Source organism: Lethenteron reissneri, chromosome 19 (genome assembly GCF_015708825.2).
Source record: "Lethenteron reissneri isolate LAM-NWPU_2019-01 chromosome 19, ASM1570882v1, whole genome shotgun sequence".
Classification (NCBI taxonomy): Eukaryota; Metazoa; Chordata; class Hyperoartia; order Petromyzontiformes; family Petromyzontidae; genus Lethenteron; species Lethenteron reissneri.
This window is the reverse complement of record NC_083797.1, coordinates 7,423,775-7,445,893: the sequence shown is the minus strand read 5'-3', so window position 1 is coordinate 7,445,893 and position 22,119 is coordinate 7,423,775. Positions and strand designations below refer to the sequence as shown.

Below are 22,119 nucleotides of genomic sequence, written 5' to 3'. Positions count from 1 at the left end.
ATAAGTTCTTGCTAAACTTGTTATTTTTACGAAATTGTTACTCAGTATAACTATGTAAAGACTATAGATGATGTTCACGACTACATTACTGTTGTTTTCCGTGCTCTCTTCCATGTTTAATAAATAATGCAAGGAGCACATTAAACAAGAACGCTTCTTTAGAAAAACACACGTCCTACACCTATGCATGCACATTTATACATACAACTGAAACCATTTTAAATTGAAAGTAATAATCATGGTTTAAACCCCCTCGTTTTCGTTTGTGCTATACAGCACATAGCACACGCGAAAACATTTCACAAACGGCCAGTTCATTAGCACGGGTGAAAAAACGCAGACAGATGGGTTTATAAAGAAAAAAGTTAAAGAAAACCTTGGGCTCTCTCTCTCTCTCTTACGTGAGCACCCTAAAGCAAACCTAGACGTCTTTGCCTGCGTGACCAAGTGGCCAGAGGGCACAGTGGAGGGTAACTGGCAGAAGGGGACGGTTTGGTCAAGTGATGTCATTTTGCGTGAGGCAGAAAAGGCCCAGGCAATGAGGTCATGCCTAGCTTTGAGGGCTCCTAAGAGAAACAATATGGGGCAGGGGAAACGTTACCCAAGAGAGTGAGGTGGGTGGGGGGTTGTTGTAGAGGTGGGGGGAGGGAGCCTGAGATGGATGGAGGGGGCCTGGACAGAGTGAGATGGGGTGGGCAGAGGAGGAGTCTGATGGACGGGAGGCAGGGGCTGGGTGGGAGAGCCCAGGGGTCTTGTTTATTTGTCTTTAAATGCATGGGTAACCTTGCAGAGGTGCAAGCGACGAGTCTGTTCCTTTATTATTCCATTGCCCGTATTGGTAACGTTTTTTTTTTACTTTTGAGCGAAATAATAAAATGGCTCATTGGTGCAAAACTTTTACTACTACTGTAACCGACATCCTGTATTACAGTGAACTCAGAAATAATATCCTACAGAAAGCTTGGCATAAACCAAAAACAGGCATACACACGTCGAGGAATGATAAACAGCAACTGTACAGAACTAAAACGAAAACAATTGACTTTTTAATTGATCAAAAATAATACTAAAAATGTCAGAGTCGTGGCCACCCAGAACTGACTACGGTCCTGAGTCTGTGTGAAACCCTGTTTCGTCTTTATGATGTTTTTTTCCTCTCACTTGTACATCGTCTGCAAAGCACCGCTAAGGCAGACATCAGTTCCAAAAAAACAACACGAATTACAATTTACAATAGCCATGGCTGGTGGTCTGGCGTGTGGTACCAAAGCACAGGAAAGCAGTTAAGAGAGCAGATCTCTGCTGAATTTTTCTCGCGTTCATTCCCGATACGTGGACTCCCCCCCTCCCATTCCTTGCGTTGTGTTTCCTTCAATGCCAACTCTGCTTCCCCAAAATCGCAACAACTGCCGGCAGCCAACTCCTTTCCACCACCACTCCCACCACCACCACAGTTCCACAGTCCAACCCCCCTTCGCTTTACATTCCCTCCCTCTTCCTTACCCCCTCCTCTCTCTCCAAATCCACACACAGCCCACTGATTGGCGTTTCCCCCCCCCCCACCATTCGTTCTCTTCACGAGGCTCTCTGTTGCGTCGCCTGCGGTGCAACGTTGGGCTTCCTCGTTCGCTCTCAAAGAGCCGCTCGGTTCCGTCAGTTGAGGGTGCCGAGCGGGTGACTTGCAGGGAGCGGTGAGGATTTATCCAAGAGGAGTCCACTTCTGAGAGATTACAGAAGGGGGTGGGGGTGTGTCCCTTGCCTCTTTCCCCCAGGGTGGTGGATGGGGGCTTCTCCCTCTCTCTCTCGGCCGTGCGAGGCACTGCTGGAAATGGTGCATCCTGTGGAAGCGCTCTTGTAGCCGGGCTCTCTCTCTCTCTCTGTGTCCTTACGAACAAGAAGGGAACGGCGTTACAGCGACAACAACAGCCGGAGCGTGTTACTTCCCAGTTGCAAGAATGCCTGTTCGTCTGTACAGGTTTGTAACTTTTTTTCATTCTGACTTTTTTTGTTGGTTCGTTTGTTTTGGTCCGTCTCCCCTCCCCCTTCCTCCAAGTGTCACATTTGGAGTGTAACTGGCATTTAAAAGCCAGGTATCAATTTGTTTACCTTTCCTATACTTGCACACCTATCGTTTTTTTTATTCGTTGTTGTTTGTAACGTTCTGACCCGCCCCTACTGGACATCTGTAAAAAAGAGCTTTATCGCTCATCGGATTCCTCCTCCAGTATAAATACATATTCTGATCCTGATGTGGTTGCTAATGTAGCTGTAAATGTGCGCTTGTGTGCGCGTCTCTGTGCGTTTTATGTTTTTAATGGTCTATTCAGTGTGGTGTCTTTGTGTGGCTCACTTGTTAGGGTTGTAACATGGAACATATGGACGAGTGTGGGATGCGGTCCAGGTTTCATGCATTAACAGAGGGTCCGTTCCGTTTAAATACAAACAAAAAAAATAGCTGCTCTCCCACGTATTGGCAAAAAAATATAAATGATTGAAGAAAATGTTTGACGAAAACATTTGTTTATTGTCTGGTAACAATTCAAATTCAATCAACAATGTGCAGTCATATTTCCATCGAGTGTTTATAAAATGAGATGCAAAACGATGGTGATCGACTAAATGTTAGTCGTAACTTTTTGACACAGGATTGAGCTGAAAGTGACTTTTCTATTGCCTCAAGATGCATTCCTATTAACTGTGTTCATTCGATTGCTTAGCGGAATATAACATGCCGTACCCATGTGGAGTTGAGATGCATTGTCCCAGTACCATTCGGATTGAGTACAGGACATTGATATGCACAGAAACCAAGGAACGCATGTAAAAACATCGTTTTCGTGGCAAACACTGCACCTTCATTATTTTGTGCAATTCATTTTATTTTAACTCGCAAAAAATCAAGATGATTTCCTGCTCAAATAAGCATTGAGCCGGCGTTCACCTCCTGTTTACAGCCCAGAGCCAGAGGTGGAAATTCCACATTCCTATAGGGAGGCGGGGGCAAGTATATGCATAGGAATTACCACAAATTGCATCTCATTTGATTTATCTCAGAGGGATGGGTGACAGGCTGAGTCAACCTCCCAACCAAGATTTGAACTCAGAGCAATGTGAAAATGAGCTGCTTTCTCTGCCACTGAAAGCTGCATGTACAGTATAAGTTCTATATTGTTATGATGCTCTTTTTTTAGTTGGATATTGCGAAAACCCCCAGCGGACTTTCAAACAAGAGCTCAATAAAAGTGGCAAAGAAAAAGTAAAGAATTGCTCGTCGTAAACTGTGAAAGGCCCTAAAATGCCCCCATCGGCTCTTCATTACGTGCGTGGGATCGCTAACAATTGAGTTAATTTCACACTCAGTTCATCCTTATGTTGACCCACGCTCTAAAATCTGGTCTACATCAGAATTGTGTTTGTGCTTCAGCAATCGTACACTTGGACAAACACTGCTTCCAAAAGTATAATTCCAGAGTAAATTCTCATCACAATCACCCGCACAGTGCCCCATACACATTTAAAACAAGACGGACAGTTTTCATTCGAGCGTACGCAATTTAGAAACTTATTCTTAAACAAACATATTGCCTAAAAAAAATACGAACACATGAATGAACGAATTGAAAACTGAATAAGTAAATAACCCACAACCATATGAGTCCATTACTTTGGACGCATTATCTCCAAGCGTTACATTTTGTCTACAGAAAAAGTCCACTATCTTTCCCTCTGATCTCTATCACGACAAACAAAGCTTGGACAGCCTTTAATCAGCTTAGACGGCAATAAGCCTGACAGAGCAGGGGCAATGTGACATCTATGACACAGCACATGGCTTTTTGCTCGGGCAGAGTTTTCCAGCTTTGACACACAAACAGTGAGATAACTCACCAGTGTTGTCACGACGCCGCAGCTGCTGCGCGTATAGCAGCACAGTCGAGAATGCGTGGCATGTAGACAAAAGCGGAGCTACAGAAACGCGTGCGGTTTTACCAAAGAAACCAGGCACACTTCTCAGAGGCAACTTGCGTTACGTTGTGTTCATAACGCCGGAATGATAATGATGATTGTTTAGCCAAGAAAGCTTATCCTTGAGTCTCACGACTCATTATCGGGGCGGGGGGAGGAGATGTTTGGTAAATTGTGTTAATGATTGGTTATGTGAGTACCTGGAGAAAGCCCGACAATTTAAAGGGCCGTCGTGACACCTACCGTGGGCATATCCTGGCCACCTAACAGCCCCCACGCATACAACGCCCAGCGGTCATTCATCCGATTACATACGAGCAGGTAAATAACCAGCCTCAACTCTGCCCGGCTTCTGACCATGGGACATTGTGTGGCAATTTGGTGGCGTACACATATACCCTCTTTGAAAAAAAAAAACACACGCACGTTGCCTACATGTGTAATATAATGAAACTGAAAAACTGAAAAAAAAATGTGTAATGTCTGCTATAGAAGGCTGGAGCTAAAGAGGCCACGCAAAAAAGAAATCCGATGGTGTACAGTGCAGAATTCTCAAGTCTGGCTGGGCACGCACGTAGAGCGTCAGTTGCCGACATTAATTAGTTAAGAGCATTCAGTGGGCTCCACTAAGCAGGGGTGGGTGGGTGGATGGATGGGGTAGTCTAGATCCGTATAAAAAAATAGACAAAGCAAAAGAGGTTTAATTACAGGTCTCTGACGGTCAGACTAGTCAACATTATCTTCTTGGTTCTTTCGGTAAAGTCACGTAGAAGGGAAATAATAAAATAATAAAAATAAAACATAATAAAATAATTCTCACGACGTTTCGGCTACAACGCAAGCAGCCGTCCTCAGGTGAAGAATGAGACACCATCAAGCTTAAATATACGCTCCAAGCTTGGTGGTGTCTCATTCTTCACCTGAGGACGGCTGCTTGCGTTGTAGCCGAAACGTCGTGAGAATTATTTTATTATGTTTTATTTTTATTATTTTATTATTTCCCTTCTACGTGACTTTACCGAAAGAACCAAGAAGATGAATCCCTGCAGTCACGAAAGCTTTAAATAGAAATGTAGTCAACATTACTTTACTGAGGCTGTGGCTATTGCCGCTGGCTGTCATAGGGCTTTTGCAGCAGATGTTGGAGCTCGAGGCTGCTCCAATTCACTCGGAATTAAACGATCCCAGCAACAACTCGGGCAGATATTCAGTTTTGTTCATTGCTTGTGGCGTTAGGTGTAATTAATAATCGTAAAGTAATTTATAGCCCTTTGTCAAACCACTGCTGGATGAAGGCGTCCTCCTAGCCGTGTCGATCATAGGATTTTTTTTTTAAAGCTATACGTCACCGTTATTTTTGACAGCATGCCACGGTTTCAGAAGTGCCCTGTGTAGTGCAGTTGTTTTAGTGGGACGTTTTTTAAAATTTGCTAATTGTGTACATATTTGTACAAATGGTTTACAGTGCAAACGTAATAAGCAATGGCGATTTGAGATGATGAAAAACACTCACCACCGCAATATAATACAATGACTTACGGAGTTGCGACTGATTAGCATGCCCACAAACACTTAGCAAATAAACAACACTGCTGGAAAGCTCGTGCGCACGCTTAATTTGTGAAGATAAAATTGTGAGATTTGCTCGACTGACTGACTGTATATTGTTCTTCGAATAGGCTGGCTGTCATTGCACAAATCCAAACTGTTAGGCTTCATCACTTGCCGTTTTGTTTTTCCTTCTCTTTGGATTCTGGCCATGTCTGCCAAGAAGCCATCACTATATTTTAACCAACATAAACTCTTTAAAGGCCACAGGGGTTTGCCCTTAAGAAAGCATGCTGCTTATACAATTCTGACCTGGAATATACTTTTACGTTTTGACGGAACGTCTAGAATTCTCGCCCTACCATCCGCTGGGATTGAAGCATAAAGCTGGACTCCTCAGCCGCTGTGGACACAGTTGAATTCGTGAGTTTGGCACAGGCAGACGTTTTCTTGCTTATTTCCAAGAGGCGTTAACTGATTCGCAGTCAGACAGAGCGCTATTGTTTTATACCCCCCCCTGCCCCACACATTCCCTCGGCCACTGCTTCTTAAGTCAAACTGGGCCCATGTCCGCGTCCCCCCGGCATAGCCTCTGCTCTTTCTGTACCGCTTACCACTGTGCCCTGTCAATACGGAACGTCTGTGTCAGCCCCCCCACTCCATTGTGTACAGAGGCCTCCACGTTGTGCCTCTCAGCGAGCCACACGGCCCTCATTACACTTCTCCCCATTAGCCGGGGCTTTCAAATATCCATAACTTTTGCGTTGTTATTCAATGTAACGTTGGCGCGTGGGGAGAGCCCATTAATCGTATTGTCCCAGTTGAGTGCGGGCCACTGTCCCAACCAAACAGGGCAAAATGTGAATTTCTGTATACACGGAGCTGTTTATATGAAAAAACGTGATTTTTTTTCCCCCTTTTTCTTGCAATTTACATAAACAAACGAATTAGTGTTGCCTGGTTACCGTGAGCATGAATTGTGGTGGAGAAAACGCTCAATTCATCGTGTACAGCATTGCTAACCACATGGCTAGGGAATGCATACTTTATGATATTCTAACTTAAAACCGTAGGTTTTTTTACAGCCACTACTATGATCCATATTTATTTTTGGGTTAGGCCACGTAGTACTGCGATTTTATGCCAACGTTCTTGTCGAAAACTATCCACCACCCAACAAGATGATCACGTTCACAAAGATATATTTATAAGTGCCAGTCATCAAATATCTGACCAATAAAGCTCGTAAGTGGTAGCTTAAGACTTCCCACGACTGCACGTAACATTAATACAGTGTACGGACTTTCACTCAAACTTCTTTGAGCCAACGTTCCGCTGTACAAAGCGCGAGTTTTGTTTTTCGAGAGAATTCTCGGCAGATTATTGGGTCACCGCCTGCGGTTTTCAAAGTGTTAATATTAAATAGTGACAGCCCAAAATATGTACGGTAGAGTAATGCGCATCCTGATAACAACTACACATTAAGGGGCGCTAGTATTGATAGCTCACAATTCACATTGCCTGCAGAGATGTGTTCAAACTGAAGCCGTCTGGATAGTGCAGTAGAATTAAGTAATATTTAAAAATACTTCGTTAAAAACACGTTTAATGAAATGTACCGTACGAGTAATGGCAGAACTCCAGAAAGTGGCCCCGAAGCTTGCCATAACGTAAGGGGCCGTGGTGATTTACAGCCAACGTGAGTTGAGCGTGGACAATTAGACTCAAGCCGAAACATAAGATGTAAAAAAGATTGCTTAAAATATACATTTTTATTTTTAATGATAGAATATAGTATCGTCATCAGTATGACATACGTATACCAAGTTGACAGTCGATACGACATTGCGAGGTGGGTTAAAATTGAGTTACAAGATTTGAGGATACGACAACAGACAGAGTTGTGGATACAACAGAGTGAGTTAAATAATGCAGTAGTAAAATGAGCACGTGTGGCAGGATCGACAGCAGAGCTGTGTTCGAGTTGCCCACAAGTTGCCCTTGTGGGCAACTTGGGGTGAAACAGGGAGACATTACTTGGGACGGATTTCTAAAAGGAAATTGCTTGGTCAGCGGCATGATAATGTTGCATTTGAAACCCAAATAACTTCCTCTATAAACACAACGGCCATTAGTAGCCTATCCAGCACTCCATCTTCAATTAGCTACGTGCACGAAAGATTGGCGAACAGGTTTGCCTAATTGTTCCAAGCCATTCCTAAGTAAGATCCCAGATCTTATGGATTTCACAGTTTTGTCGACCATTTTTTTTTAAAAGCTAAAACAAGAGTATATTTTAATAACAAACGCATGTGACCCATGCAGTAATAATACATTGCACAAAGCTGCGAGCATCCGACTTTGCAATTACATTCTCAACAGGTAAACTCAAAATTCTGAAAAAGACAACTTTGCTTTGTTCTCATTCAGGCTCACCAGCACAAAACAAAAATGGCCGACCCTTTTTGTGAAAGTAAGAACAAAATAATAATTACACCCTGATTTATACCGCACAGAGCTAAGCAGAAAAACATGCAGGGGAGAGTGCATCGTGACCCACAAAGACTGCTTCGCTGTGAGAAAGCACCACAAATTGGGTAGGGGGGCCGGGGGCGGGGAGCTTTGGGGGGGTGGTGTGTGTGGGGGGGGGAGAGATGGTGGGCTGCAAGCAAGCCATACTAAGTTTATTGCTTCACTTTATGTGCTAAAGCTGGAAATCCTAGCCGAGACTAAAGCATGCATCATGCCATTGATGTCAAACTGCCGGGGTTCTGTAAAGCTCACAGCCATGTAAAGCAAAGGCTAGGGCTTTTGAACTCTATTGCCATAAAAATGGGGCACATGGGTGAATTCTCATGCCCCACATTGGATACATTAAATCCCACCCGAAGGCAAAAGCGGTGGGAGCGACTTTTGTTTTGTTTACCCGTTTGTTTTGTTCACAGAGTGAGGAGAACTTCACGTCCAAACGTGCAATAGAATGCTAGAGTGAAGGGTAAGCCTTTTATCACTGCACCGTCTTAGGGCATTGCTAGATTACCACTTGAGGATGTATAAACATTCACAAAGCACACCGTTCACTTGTCTAAACGTATCCCGTGGAGTACAATCGAATGGATGTTGCCACCAATCCTGTATTATTACATGGAGTTTTCCTGCGGGTACAGTATTTCAAAGCACGGTTGAAGTATAAGCAGGAAATTCAATTAAAATAATTAATATTCCTTGGCCAATTCAATATTAGATGCAGCCCTCTATGCCGCGTAACCGAGGGGGGCATATTTGGGCACGCTGCTCAGTTTGGATCGGTAACATCGGCAGTATCGATAACCGGTTTTAATATCACTCTCCAGGAATCAAACTCATGTTGTCGGGGTTGCAGCGCATTGCATCAACCACTGAGCCTCTGCTCCTCCCCATTGGCTCAGCAATATCTGCCACCAAGTGCCTGCATAATGTGTAAACGATGCTTTGCAATGAATATTTCATATTTGTTTGTATGGATACAGTATTTTAAGTTCAAGCACGACTCTGTTTGCTAGGCATGCTTTAACAAAACAGTCAACGGCGTAAAAGTTAAAATGAATCATTAAGCATAAATTTAATCCCTATAAACTGCATGTCGCTTAATAATGAGCTACACAATTTTACTGCCTTTTGTCAATTGACGGTTGGATAAAGGCCATTCCTGCTGTGCTGGCCATGCCGGATTGTTTGGCGACACTTCGCCGTGCTGAGCAAGTACGAGTTGGTGCACCGGACCATTTAAAATATAACTTGCCCAATGATGTTAGAGCTCCGGCTGGGAATCGTATTCGCTTCTTTTTCATCTTGACTTAAAGCTTTCATGACTACAGGAATTCATATTCTTTGGGTCATCAGGTGACGATTGCTTGCGTTGCGATCGAAACGTCATGATATTTTTCTAATTTTTTCTATCTACGTGACTTTACCGAAAGACCCAAAGAATAGTCTTCTTCATTGCTGTGTCTCCTGTCCAACCTTTCTGGTCTTTTCTCAATATTCTGCACAGACCACCGCTCATGGTGTTGGCATTACCGAATCTTGAGGAGTGCACTGTGGTGCTGCAGGTCATCTCAGGAGATGATCCACGGTTTGAGTCTCCTGACAACCACATTGTTTGGTTGCACAGAAGCCCCATGATTTCATGAGAGAGTTGCATCTGCTGAAACCCACTCTGTCTGTTTAGGCTCCACCATGTGAGCCATTTGGAATTGGAGCCAGACGCGAGCTCCTCACTGGGGATGATGATTCCTCGCCATCTACATTGAGCAGTTTTGTCACATGATTAGGTTCATAGCGCAGTGTGATAACAACCACTGTGCCGCCCATTCCACACTCCAGTATTTACATAATATGTAAAGTAGGTCACATCCGAAATGCAGTACAGCATGTGAATGTATGTTGAACTTCTTTCACACTGTACGTAGGCAACCGTGCTAATCGTACAGCCTTTTGTCGACCCCCAGCTTGGTGAAGGCCTCTCTACACCACGCCAATCAAGGTGCATTGAGATGGACTGCATTGGAGGCATGGTTGCAATAAGAAATGATTATGAACCTATAACATAGGTTTTTTGTTGCCAATGCAACGATCCATATTTGTTTTTCAGTTAGGCAGCGTGGTAAAGAGTTAATGAGAAGAATGTTTGACGTAAAATTGCAATGTGGTCTCTTCCCAAAAAAAACAAATATGGGTCAGTGATAATAACAATAAAAATGTTGGCTTTATCATGAGATCCCAAAGTGGTTCACATCAATGGCAATGCGGGGGATAGGTGAGAAGGGTCTAAGCTTGAATAGGAATGGTTTTAGGCGTCACTTCGAAGTTTCAATTCAACTGGGCTCCCCCTGACAGCCTTCGGCAGAGTTCCACATCTCGGTGTGGAGTTGTGAAGGAGGTACCCCGTGACTGGTTCGATGTCACTCAACACCGATGCCACATTCTAGATTTGAAGCTTTCGTGACTGCAAGGATTCATACTCTTAGTTCTTTCGGTAAAGTCACGTAGGTAAAAAATAAAATAAAAATTTATATAAAATAAAATAATAATAAATAATTATAAATCAAGACGTTTCGGAAGCAACACAAGTCTCCGTCATCAGGTGGGACCGTCACAGCCAGATTTGCTGCATCAAGTGAGGCAGGGATTCAAGATGCAAGCTCTTAAATACAAGTTAAGGGGGAGGAGAGGAGGGGGGAGCTTATCAGAATGTGGTAGCCAATGAATGGAACGTATCGTGTCCTCTTTTAGTCCCCCCCCCCCCTACCGATGTCACAGCATAGCTGGGAATCTAAATTCAAGTCGCCCCGGCTCACGGTGCATTGCACCAATCGCTGCATCATCCACTAAATATCCTAATTATGCGATATTGAAACCACTAGATAATCGAATGACCAATTTTGCAATGTTTCAATACAATATATATCATAAAAAACAATATTGCAATGACAAAGCATGAGTGCAATGCTGCAAAAAAGAGGTCCAATGTAGTTGAGATGACCTGTTTCTAATTAGCCCGTTGCCATATAGTCGAACTCCCAACTGCGTCGAGTATCAACGTTAAGGGGTGTCCGGATATGTCTCGGATTTGTCTGCGTGTCTTCACGATCCACTTTGCCTCGAGAGTGCAACCGACGGAAGAATGTTCACACAATCGTAAATCATTGTCTGCATCATAACGGTGCGTTCTTCCATTAGATCGTGCTTGATGGCCGTGCCGCTAAATGGCTTGTTACAAAGACCAACTGACGTCAAAGTAAAAGCAGTGGTAAACACATTCCTGCGGAGGGAGCTGGTAGGAACGTTGGGTTGCTCGGTCAATGGCCAGGGTCAACGGCGGCGTGGTGTATTCTGCAAATATGCTCGACTGTGAGGGCGGGCACAAGCCGGCGTGAGTAGGTTAAACGTTGAGTTTTATAAGGGCACCACGAGGTGACCAGCCCCTCCCCACCCAGCCCCATCCATCCCACCCCCCACCCAGCCCCACCCTCCCCACCCAGCCCCTTCCCACCCTCCCCACCCAGCCCCTCCCCTCCGTCCATACCCAGCCCCACCCAGCACGACGGACACAATAATCCCCTGTGGGCTGGTGTAACTAGGAGGTTTCTACCAGTCTTATGATTTTATACGACCGTGCATTCCACAATCACGAGTTGCCCTTTTTTTTACTACGTTAATTGTCCTTTTGAACCGTCTTTTATAATTTGAGCGTTACTCACATTTGACTCGGGTATCTGCTTTTGAAAACGCCAACACAAATAGAAATGTATTTTTTCGTGAAAAGGGAGCGCTCATGATGGTGGCTGTTTGGAGCTGTGTATTTTGTTAAGATGTAATGTAAACTAATAAATAACTCGCCTTTTGTTTTTTCTTTGTTACAAATCTTCACCCAGGCACATCTGGATGAAATTAGATGATAAAACGAAAGAAATGGCAGTGCTTGGTTGCTTTTACTTCATGATACAATACATTGAGACAATGAGAGAGTTTTTCAATAGAGAGCTGTGTTAATTACCAAGACCGACAAAAAAAATTCACCAATGAATTGTACTTTATTTTACAATATTTATGAGTGGAAGAAAATTATCAAGCGTGACATTGGCGACAACAGCGTACCAATCACCAACGCGTAACTGATGATGACTGAGATGAATTTAACCACTGTAGTCTGAATGAAGGTTCATATAAAATAATTACTAATTTCCCTAATCAGCTGACCTGAATATACTGTGGGGGAGTGAATTGTGCACCTCTCACACAAGATTTAATAGCTCAACGTGTGCTAAACTTTTGACTGCTTTATTCAAACTATACTCTTTGGTTCTTGCGGTAAAGTCACGTAGATGAAAAATAATAATAATAATAAAATGAAAATAACTCAATTAAATCACGACGTTTCGGAGGCAACACAAGCTTCCGTCATCTACGTGACTTTACCAAAAGAACCAAAGAATATGGATCCTTGCAGTCACGAAAACTTCAAATCTGCTTTGTTCAACTTGACACAGAGTGACTAAATGAGATCCACATATTTAGAACTAGCTAACATTCCACAGTTTGCTGTCGATGAGACTAAGACTGTGGCAAATAAAAAAGAGGCTGGCTACATTAACACTGCAACTGTGCTACTCACCCAGGAAGAAGAGCAAGGCAGATGTTAGACCACCAGAGGATTCTTCACGGCAGAACTCTCTGGGATCTCTGCAAACATCACCCTCCCTGCCGGACACACCGCCTACCCCAACCGAGGCTTCCCCTAGATCTTCCAGCAGGACAAATGAGGCAGGCCACCCACCAGTCGTCTCTTCCTCCTCGTCCTCCTCCTCCTCGCCTAAAATGGCCCGGTCGGCCAGTCAGGCACGTGCAACCAGGGTCACCCGTGGGTCAAACTCTGAGGATTCTACCATGGAGGACTTCTGGAGGGAGGTGGAACACATTGAGGGGTGTCAGAACCAGGAGGCCATTGTCATCGTGAGGACGCCAGAAGGTTAGTTATGCTTCTGCTTATGATTATAAGAACGAATTGAAAGTGTTTTTTTTTATTATGGGAATTTTTTGAATTACCATTGTATCATTAATCTTGACATCTGTTGTGCGGATGTAAAAGAAATGGACTAAGATATTTTTTTATGGGACAATACATATACGTTTGCATCTAAAATAACCGACATTGTCGCCAATCACAATATTGCAACTACGGGACAACGATTAACAACTATGAGCAGACTAAGTGTTCGACTGCTTCAGCGACCAAATGACATCCACAGACCTAAGACTCAAGTTAAATCGTACGGCTCGCCATCAACTTGGACTAGGCCCATGACATTGACTCAAACCAAACGGAGCTCACTCAACTAACGCCGCTTTTAGTAATAGGTTTTTACCCTTTCAACTGGTACAAAAACTGACACCTTTATACAAGGCATCTTGTTTGCAATAACCACAACACAAGCAGTCAAAATGCAAACAAAAAGAAACAACTCTGATGATGATAATGATATGCACTGTCCTTGAAGTTGATTGGTCCACACCCGAGACTAGGCTCTAAGAAAAGATGTCTCGGGTGTGGACCAATCAACTTCAAGGACAGTGCATATCATTATCATCATCAGAGTTGTTTCTTTTTGTTTGCATTTTGACTGCTTGTGTTGTGGTTATTGCAAACATGATGCCTTGTATAAAGGTGTCAGTTTTTGTACCAGTTGAAAGGGTAAAAACCTATTACTATATTTTGCCACTGCTAAAGGAGGTCTCAGTGTTAACATCGCTTTGCGCGCCTCTCCCCCCCCTCCCCCCCCACTGTAGAGGGCGAGCTGGAAGCCGAGTGGCTCCACGCCGCGGGTCTCACCGTCCTGGTCTCCGAAGTCTCGGGCAGCCCGGCCCCGAGCTGCCGAACGAGCGGCCAGTCCACACCGTCGCCTTCCTCACCAGCGCCGTGCGCGAACGAGGGTGGCGACGCGGACGGGCGCACGCTCTACTCCACGCTCACGCGGGCGCAGGCGGCGGCCGTGGCGCGCCGCCTCGACACGTACACGCAGACCGTGCGGCGGCGCCGGCACCGGCCCTCGGCACGCGACGTGCGAGACGTCTTCCCGGCGAGCGCTTGTGCCGAGGTGAGGTGGCTCCCCCCCCCCATCATCAGCACCACCACGGCCGGTTCATTTGTAGCAGTGGCTGCCCAAAGCGGCGCTATTGAAAGGCGTTGATAGTTGTGGGTTAAATGTATTGTTTGAATAGAGGAAGGCTGTGAGAACTTGGGAGGGTTATTACCAAGTTGAGCAGTGTGAGAAAATAAGTGGAAAAGGAGGAAAGTGGTTTGAGCCAAAGTGTGGTGCTTGAGCGCAGTCGGTTTGGCAGATTGAGTTCCTCCGCGTGGTTGGAGGAATACGAGGAGAGACGTTCGTAACCATGGTGTGAAGTTCGTAATCATGGTGACAGAGATGCGACTGACCGCCAGTGAGCAAGCAGTGGAGCTTGCTTGCTTCGGTGGCATCTGTAGATGCGTCGTGATCTATCGACTCCCCCTCACAGTAGTTCGATGAATTGTCGCGATAGGATTCGGAACTAGATTATAGTATCGTTTTCATCGGCTTGTTTGTGTTGTTCCTTTGTTGCTCTCTACCTTGATTGTACAGTTTGTTTTGTTCATGCCATTGTCCTAAATGTACCATTGGTTTATAATTTGCATGAGGAGTAAACACCCAATTATGATACGAATTGCACGTTTTTATGAATGCAATAATTTAAAGCCATCTATCGGCACGTGGATTGGCAGTAGATTAAGCTTGTGTATATCACAGGCATCGCACACAACTCTCAAGCTGCCTTTCATTGTCTTCCACCTCCAGTAAGTGCATTGGTAGGTGCACTGCAGCACTGCCAATGTACTTGCCGAAAACATGTATTGGCCAAACATCCCGAGTCAGAATGCTTTTTGGGAAGAGTCTTGAGACCCATTGAGCCTTTTTAACCAAAATAATGACATCGTCATCCTCTGCTCACATACAGTACTTAGAGTGTATAGAAATATTGCTGTTGAAAACATTCTCATGGACAATAACAAATGTTTTGCTTTTCATATACTGTAGTGTCCTCTACACCGGGACATCTCAGAGAGCATCACACTTCGTCCAAAACATTTGTCCAAAACATTTGTCCAAAACATTTGTCTAAAACATTGTCCCTGTGGGCGCAAGGTAGCCCAGACCCTGGCCTGAAAACGCGCACGAGTTTGCCAGTATGTGGCGACCATTGCCCTCAGTCACTTGCAGGTCATTTCAAGTGTGTTATGTTACGCAGCACTTCCTCTAAACTCGCATGACCTTCCCGCGATGACCCTTCTCCCTGCGTGATCCCCAACAGCAGAGCCTTGACAATGGAACTTCTCGGCCACCCGAGGGCAACCAGTCAACAGAGCAGCCATCGGCAAACAGTACTCCTACAGCAGACAGCAAGACCACAGAGAAACAAAGTAACTCGCTCCACAACATTACACTATTTCAGCAGAAGGCAATTAATTATTCCACATATACATATCTCCAGGTTGCAAGCTACCAAAAACGGCAAGTGAGAAGAAAGTACGTTTTGACGTCAAGTTCGGTAAAGTCGCTTGGATATAAAATACAAATAACAAAATTAAATAAATACAAATAAAAAAATAAAATTTACATTAATGAAAGCAAAAAACCACGCCGCACAGCTTTGCTCACTTTGAAAGCCCTTATAAGCAGTGGCATTTGGAGGGTTTGCCCCCTCTTTTCTCTCGGCCGGATGAAGACTGCTTGTGTTGCGATCGAAACGTCCTGGGTTTTTCGCTTTTATTATTTTCAATGTATTTACATTTTTATTAATTTAATTTAATTGTATTCTTATTATTTTCTATCTAGCTGACTCTACCAAAAGAACCAAGAATATGAATTCTTGCAGTCACGAAAGTTTAAAGTCAAAATGTAGGTTCCTCTGTGTTTAACAAATTGCACCATTTATTCAATTTGGGTAGAAAAATATTGGAGCTCATGAATATTTCAGTGGAGTTTTATATGGGTAATTTTTCTTGGTTAATTAGTAAACATTCAGTCCCTGGGAAGGAAAGGTTAGTTATAGTGGAAACGGAGTAGTTAGTCGGTTGTCTTGACAATGTGATAATAACGGTTACATACACCTGTTGGTGTAATATAAAAATCGGTTAACTCCATGCATTCTCACACAAACATATCTTTGGTTCGAAGGTCTAAGGTCAACCAACTAATGGCTTTGCTATATGACCTTTTTAACAGCCTTTGTGGCTCTAATCATACCGCACATGTCAATATTTGTGTAGGGGCAGCTATCACTCACACAGATGAGTAATCTACACGAAATGTAAATTATTACTTCACCCAGAAGGCTGTTTGGGTAGCATTTAAAATACAGAGAAGGGTTCTTTGAACATTGAAGTGGGTCTTGCAACTCTACTCACAACTCTACTCACTGATGTTCTTGACTCTCCCGCAATGCGGTCCTACAATCACATTAGAAATATATATCAAGTAAAACATTTTTTGGTGATTTCTTGCTCAAATGAGCATTGGGACGCAGCTCATCTCCTATGTTTAGATGGCTCAGCAGCAGTTGCTAACGCCTCGCAATAAAAATCTTGGTTGGGGGTTGACTCATCCCATCATCCCCCCAGGGTCGATACAATTAGTACCACTTTGTGGGCAAGTCAACAGTGGTTGCCCAATGGATAGACCCGGCCCTGCCATAGATTTGTGAAATTGCCACCAATGGCTCAGGGATATAAATAGAAGATGAGCACTGCCTCAATTTTCATTTGAGCAGGGAATCACTCTGATTTGACTCTTAACTTGAGATTACTTAAAGGATTTAATACGGCCTAGTTAGGATACTGGAGGCAGCATTGGTGCAATGGGTACGATGAAACCTAGCAAATTGAGTTAAATTTCCGGTCACCCCTAACATCAGTGTAAGGTGATACCTTGGACCAGTCCTAGGCCCATCCTCCACCGAGCCACACTGACCTGCATGGTGAAGTATGGTCAAAGTAAACCCATGACTGACGTGACTTTGAGAGGCCTTCATCCAGCAGCGGATTGACAAAGGGATTTTATTCTATTGCGTGGAATGTATGTGAGCAGGATTTATATTTCGATTTAAAGCTTTCGTGACTGCAGGGATTCGTCTTCTTGGTTCTTTCGGTACAGTCACGTAGAAGGGAAATAATAAAAGAATAAAAATAATAAAATATTTCTTACGACGTTTCGGCCACAATGCAAGCAACCATTCTCAGGTGAAGAACAGGTCTGTCGGAAAGACAGCGTCTTTCCGACAGACCTGTTGACAGACCTGTTCTTCACCTGAGGATGGCTGCTTACGTTGTGGCCGAAACGTCGTGAGAATTATTTAATTATGTTAAAAAAATTTAATTTTATTATTTCCCTTCTACGTGACTTTACCGAAAGAACCAAGAAGAGGATTTATATTATATACCCAATCGGCAGGTTGTGTGTAGTGGGGTAAATTGTGAGTACTCCCTCCTCTGCCAAGATCTTATGTTCATATAGCGCCTTGATTCAAGGCGCTTTACAAGGCTTATGAGTGGTACAATGAGGGTAGCTAAACGTGGTATGGTGAATAAGGTTGGGGTATGGGGAGGGAGGTTAGTGGGTATCGGAATTACGGGGAATTTGCCAACATAGAAGAGTAGGCCAAATACCGTCTAGATGAATCCTTCTATAAGATGCCCTTCTGCCAGCAGTCGTGTGAGGAAGTAATTGCAGGGCTGCCCCTTCATCTCTTATATGACCTGGTTATTGTTAGAGTGCATGCTAATGACTCGCACTCAAGCAAATTGTTTCCAGCCTGCACGGATTTTCCTGTTGCGATGGGTTTTCTCAACGTTTACAGACATGGTGTCGGATTTGAATTATACAACGCTGTAGATCGGCTTGAGCCTGCAGAGATGTTCTCTAATGACCCGTCCCAGATGGTGACCTCTCCTCGGAGCCGTGCACTCTGTCGGCTCAGGAAGCAGCCGAGGTCGCTGACCTCCAATCAGATGTGCCGTATTCTGACCAGGCCGCCAGCGGCTGTCAGTCGTCAACCAGCGCAGAAGAGGGAAACGCCACATCCGTAAGTGGCCGGCAACACTCGGTACTTTGCACGAAACAAGGACACCGCAGACATTTGCCATTGTCGATTCGATTGTTCAGTCTCTTGTCGAGTCAGATGCGCGCTGTGTCCATTGTAACTCGCCTCTTGTTGTGTCATCGTTTGTAATTTGTATCCTGGTTATTTGTGTACATATTACTGCATTGTTGAAGACATAGAAATAAAAAAACCTATTAAAAAAATACATTCTGACATTTAAAGCATTTACCTAAAACATTATTTAATTACAATGATTTCAAACTATCTTTTTTTAAAATTTCATTTACATGTATCACTCGTGTTTGGGGATTGAGTAATGAAGGTTCTAATGAACGAGATGTGGATGTGTAGGTGACACTATTAATCTCACATCAGTGAAACATATGGCACCGGCTTTGAAGGCTGCAGGGGGTTGCGGTTAAAATTCCGTTCCATGTCTCACAGAACACGCATTTCAGCATTGCGTGGCAAATAACACTGGCTCGCACACTTCCGATGTACTGCTCTCTGTCTCACTCACACACAAGCATGTGTCTTCCATTACATTGACAAAAAAACACTTTAACCAGCAGATCCCAAAAAAATATGAATCCAGAAGAGCTTTGGTGGTGGCTACAATCTAATCATGGTAATGTGGGATGTGTGCCAGCTACAGCTTGCAGGCATTATGAATTTGGAAGCTCACCTCTGCATACCGACTTTACTATCACTTTGGTGAAGAATCCAGTTTTGTGGAGTTCACAGCCTGCTTCCTGTTTCAAGTGGTACAGCCCACTGTTTCTGGCGAGTTGGGCCATGTTTGAGTCTGTGGAACTGTCTATTTTTCTGTTGTTGTGGGGGGGGGGGGGGGGTTGGGGAGTCAGGCAGGAGCGCCGTGCTCTCAGCATCCGTGCCTCGGAACGACGCGGCTGGATGACCTCTCGGCTCAAGATATGAAAAAGATTCGCTTCCTGGCTCTCATCGAGCTCACGGCCCTCCTCGATGCACTCACCATTGACCTCAAGCGATCCAAGGCCATCAGGACAAAGGTTAAAGGTCAGATGGGCACAGGATAAACATGACCAACATTTCTGGATAGAAAGCCTGGTCAAAGTAAATACTGAATTGTCGAGACTGTGAAGAGGGAATGTGTCTACATTTGAAGGGGTAAAGATTGCCTTCAAACTTAATTGTATTCATCTTGGCAGCTGACAACACGAAAAGCGTACAGTGCCATAAACATTTTGATTAAATTTGGCGTGTGACAATTTGTTCAAATAAATACAATTTACATGAAACCAATATGCCCTGTCGACTTGCTGTTGGCAGCGATCAACTTAACAAGACCAAACTGGGAATACCGAACTGGTACACAATATGGTTTATTGTGGTAATTAAATTCGTTTTATTTGGGGCCCAACAGTGATTTCACAAAACAAGACGGAGGACCGCCTTGTGTGTAAATGTGACGTTTTTTTTTGCGATGTCTTTTCTTCTAGAAAACGGTCTCTTTGGAGTACCCCTTCCCGTGGTTCTGGAGCAGGACCAGAGGAAGTTCCCCGGCACGAGAGTACCCATCTTTCTCCACAAGGTCAGCCTAGCTCTTTAAAACGATACAAATAGGTAATTATTCATATTGCCAATTAAAAAGAAAACACTTTATCTGGAAACATTTAAAACATGTAATTATTCTCAACTCTTCTCCGTCTCTGGCCGCTCTATGCTACTGAACGTCGGTGACTACTGGACATCATAAATGCAGATTCTGATGTGCTCAGAAGAAGAGCCATTGGCAAAAAATTTCACCCATTACATATTTTTCCTTCTAAGGCATTGTCATTAACGGACGTGTTGAGTGTATTTGTTTTGTTATTTGTGCACCGCTGCCAATGCACTATCACCAAATAATTTGTTTAATTTCAAAAGTGAGTGAATTGCACCCACTCCTACCACTGCTGCCGCAGTCTGGTGCACCCCACTTTTTAAATCCTTTATATTAAGTTCACTTGCTTGCTTGCTTGCACGCTTACGACCGTGCAAATCTTTCGGTCGTTTTTTTAACCCACTTCCCGTGATCCAATCGAGCTGACATTTTGCACACAGACTCGTTGTGCGTGACAATGTATTGTCGTGAAATTTTTTGTTCCAAAATTTTACACTTTTTAGGAATTTTTTTTTATATTTAATTACCAATTGCTTAATGGTGCCAGGCAATCATCTGACCCATAGGTGGCAGCCATCTCAAGCCAGAGGACGAGAGGACTCTAGCCGCCACGCATATAAAGGATTTATAGTGAAAAACTTTGTTTTTACGGGTTAATTGTTTACATTCAGCTGATGAGGGGAAATATAAATCGCACGTGAATCGGGAGGGAAAGGTGGGAAATAAATACCTAGAACACAGAGAGAGTCTCGCCAGGATCATGGAAACTCCCACACTAACCTAGAATCCTGTACATCATTAATAAGACTCGTCATGAGATCATTACGGCGCATTTGGCAGATCTTGTAAAGTTTGGATTGGGATGATTTTTCTTTTGTGCATGGCTTATCCACTTGTTTCCTTTAAGTAGCTGGTTGGAATCTAGTCGTGTTTTAAAATAGCTAAACATTATCGATGATAACTTACTCAATAAAAGCAAAGCATGTATCAACGGTGTGCTCTTTGCGGTGCCAAACTAAAACAAAACTGGATGGGGCATTACATCAATTCAGACATTCTTTTTAATTATCCCATAAGTCATGGAAACAAAATACTGCACCGAACCTGCAGGCGTGCTATGTAACCATAGTGGAATTTAAAATTCCTCAATTCCTATAGGAACCAATACTGTAATGTGCATGCAGCAGCAAAACAAAAACCCCAAGCATAGTATTTATTCATAAGGGCAGGTCACGGGTGTACATACTTGTGCTTGAGGCGCTTTTATCGTCGCACGAGGCCCATTGTGTGAAATGCAATACAAAAGAGTGAGGTAAGGTGGTGGTTGTACAAGAGTCCCCCTTACCCCACTCCCTTTCCCCATTACCCACCCCACCGTGCTCCTCAAGTCTACGTTTTTTTTTGTCAATGTCTGCAGGCTCCGCGGGTGTCCGCCATCTGGAAATTTTAAACACAGACCCCCCCCCCCCCTTCCTCCACCCCCCTGACTAAGAGTGCATGCCTCGCTGTGTGTGTGTAGTTTATCTTTGTCTTTGTGTAGTTTTACATTTATACAAGTGGCGCTTTTAACAGTGTAAATTATGTTGTACGAACAATGTTTATAGTAATGTTCTTGTTCTTCTGGCAACATGAGTAATATTTTATTATTGCGATTATATTGTACAGCTTCTGTGCCACTTGGAAGAAACAAGTCTGAATGCTGAAGGAATACTGAGGGTCCCTGGTTCAGCGGCTCGCATTAAGGTAAGGGGACATTCTGTAAAAATGCAACGTTTAGCACAATGGTCTCGCAATCAGGAGGTTGCCGATTCGATTTGATCCGCTGGCTGAGCAGTTGCAGCCCGCGGTCAAGTTTCTTCAATTCTCCTGCCTATGCCCAGCCAGCAGCAGTATAAATGGGTAATGCCACAGTCAGGCAAGTCAAATCAGCAGGCCACCTGCTGTGGAGTAAATTGTGGGCACTGTCACCTCTTCCAAAATATCTGGTCAGCGTGGAACAGTCGATCAAATACCCTTCATAAGGGTGCTCTCTCGACCTCGCTTTAGCGAGTGTCCTTCTGCCAACGGTGGCGTGAGCCAGTAATTGCAGGGCTCCGCCTTTGGCTACTTTTCTTCCCCAGTCAAAATTGCCTCCTTAGTATTTGAATAAGTTGAGTAATTTTCAATATTTCCAAAATGTTTTGCTCTTATTGCAACTGCTGCAATAGTGTATTCTGGTTTACGTGATTATTTTAGAGTAGCAACTCAAATGATAACATTTAGTAACTTGATGGAATCTGTCACGAGTAGCT

At 43.9% G+C, this 22,119-nt stretch overlaps 1 protein-coding gene across 7 annotated transcripts in view; it reads left to right on the top strand.

Moving 5' to 3' along the window:
- The first annotated feature begins 1,574 nt into the window (after positions 1-1,574).
- Positions 1,575-22,119, top strand: part of LOC133344220 (rho GTPase-activating protein 18-like) — a 43,930-nt gene continuing 23,385 nt past the window's right edge. For 2 of the 7 annotated variants that reach the window (XM_061554272.1, XM_061554278.1), the window contains exons 1-8: positions 1,575-1,975; positions 12,675-13,024; positions 13,843-14,150; positions 15,400-15,508; positions 18,023-18,189; positions 19,050-19,221; positions 19,665-19,756; positions 21,494-21,571. In XM_061554272.1, coding sequence (XP_061410256.1) covers positions 1,956-1,975; positions 12,675-13,024; positions 13,843-14,150; positions 15,400-15,508; positions 18,023-18,189; positions 19,050-19,221; positions 19,665-19,756; positions 21,494-21,571 — 1,296 coding nt within the window. In that variant the 5' untranslated portion in view covers positions 1,575-1,955. Of the gene's footprint in view, positions 1,976-5,862; positions 5,938-8,459; positions 8,510-10,004; positions 10,040-12,674; positions 13,025-13,842; positions 14,151-15,399; positions 15,509-18,022; positions 18,190-19,049; positions 19,222-19,664; positions 19,757-21,493; positions 21,572-22,119 lie in introns of all 7 variants that reach the window. The other 5 variants (XM_061554275.1, XM_061554276.1, XM_061554277.1 and 2 more) reach the window with 5 other exon arrangements.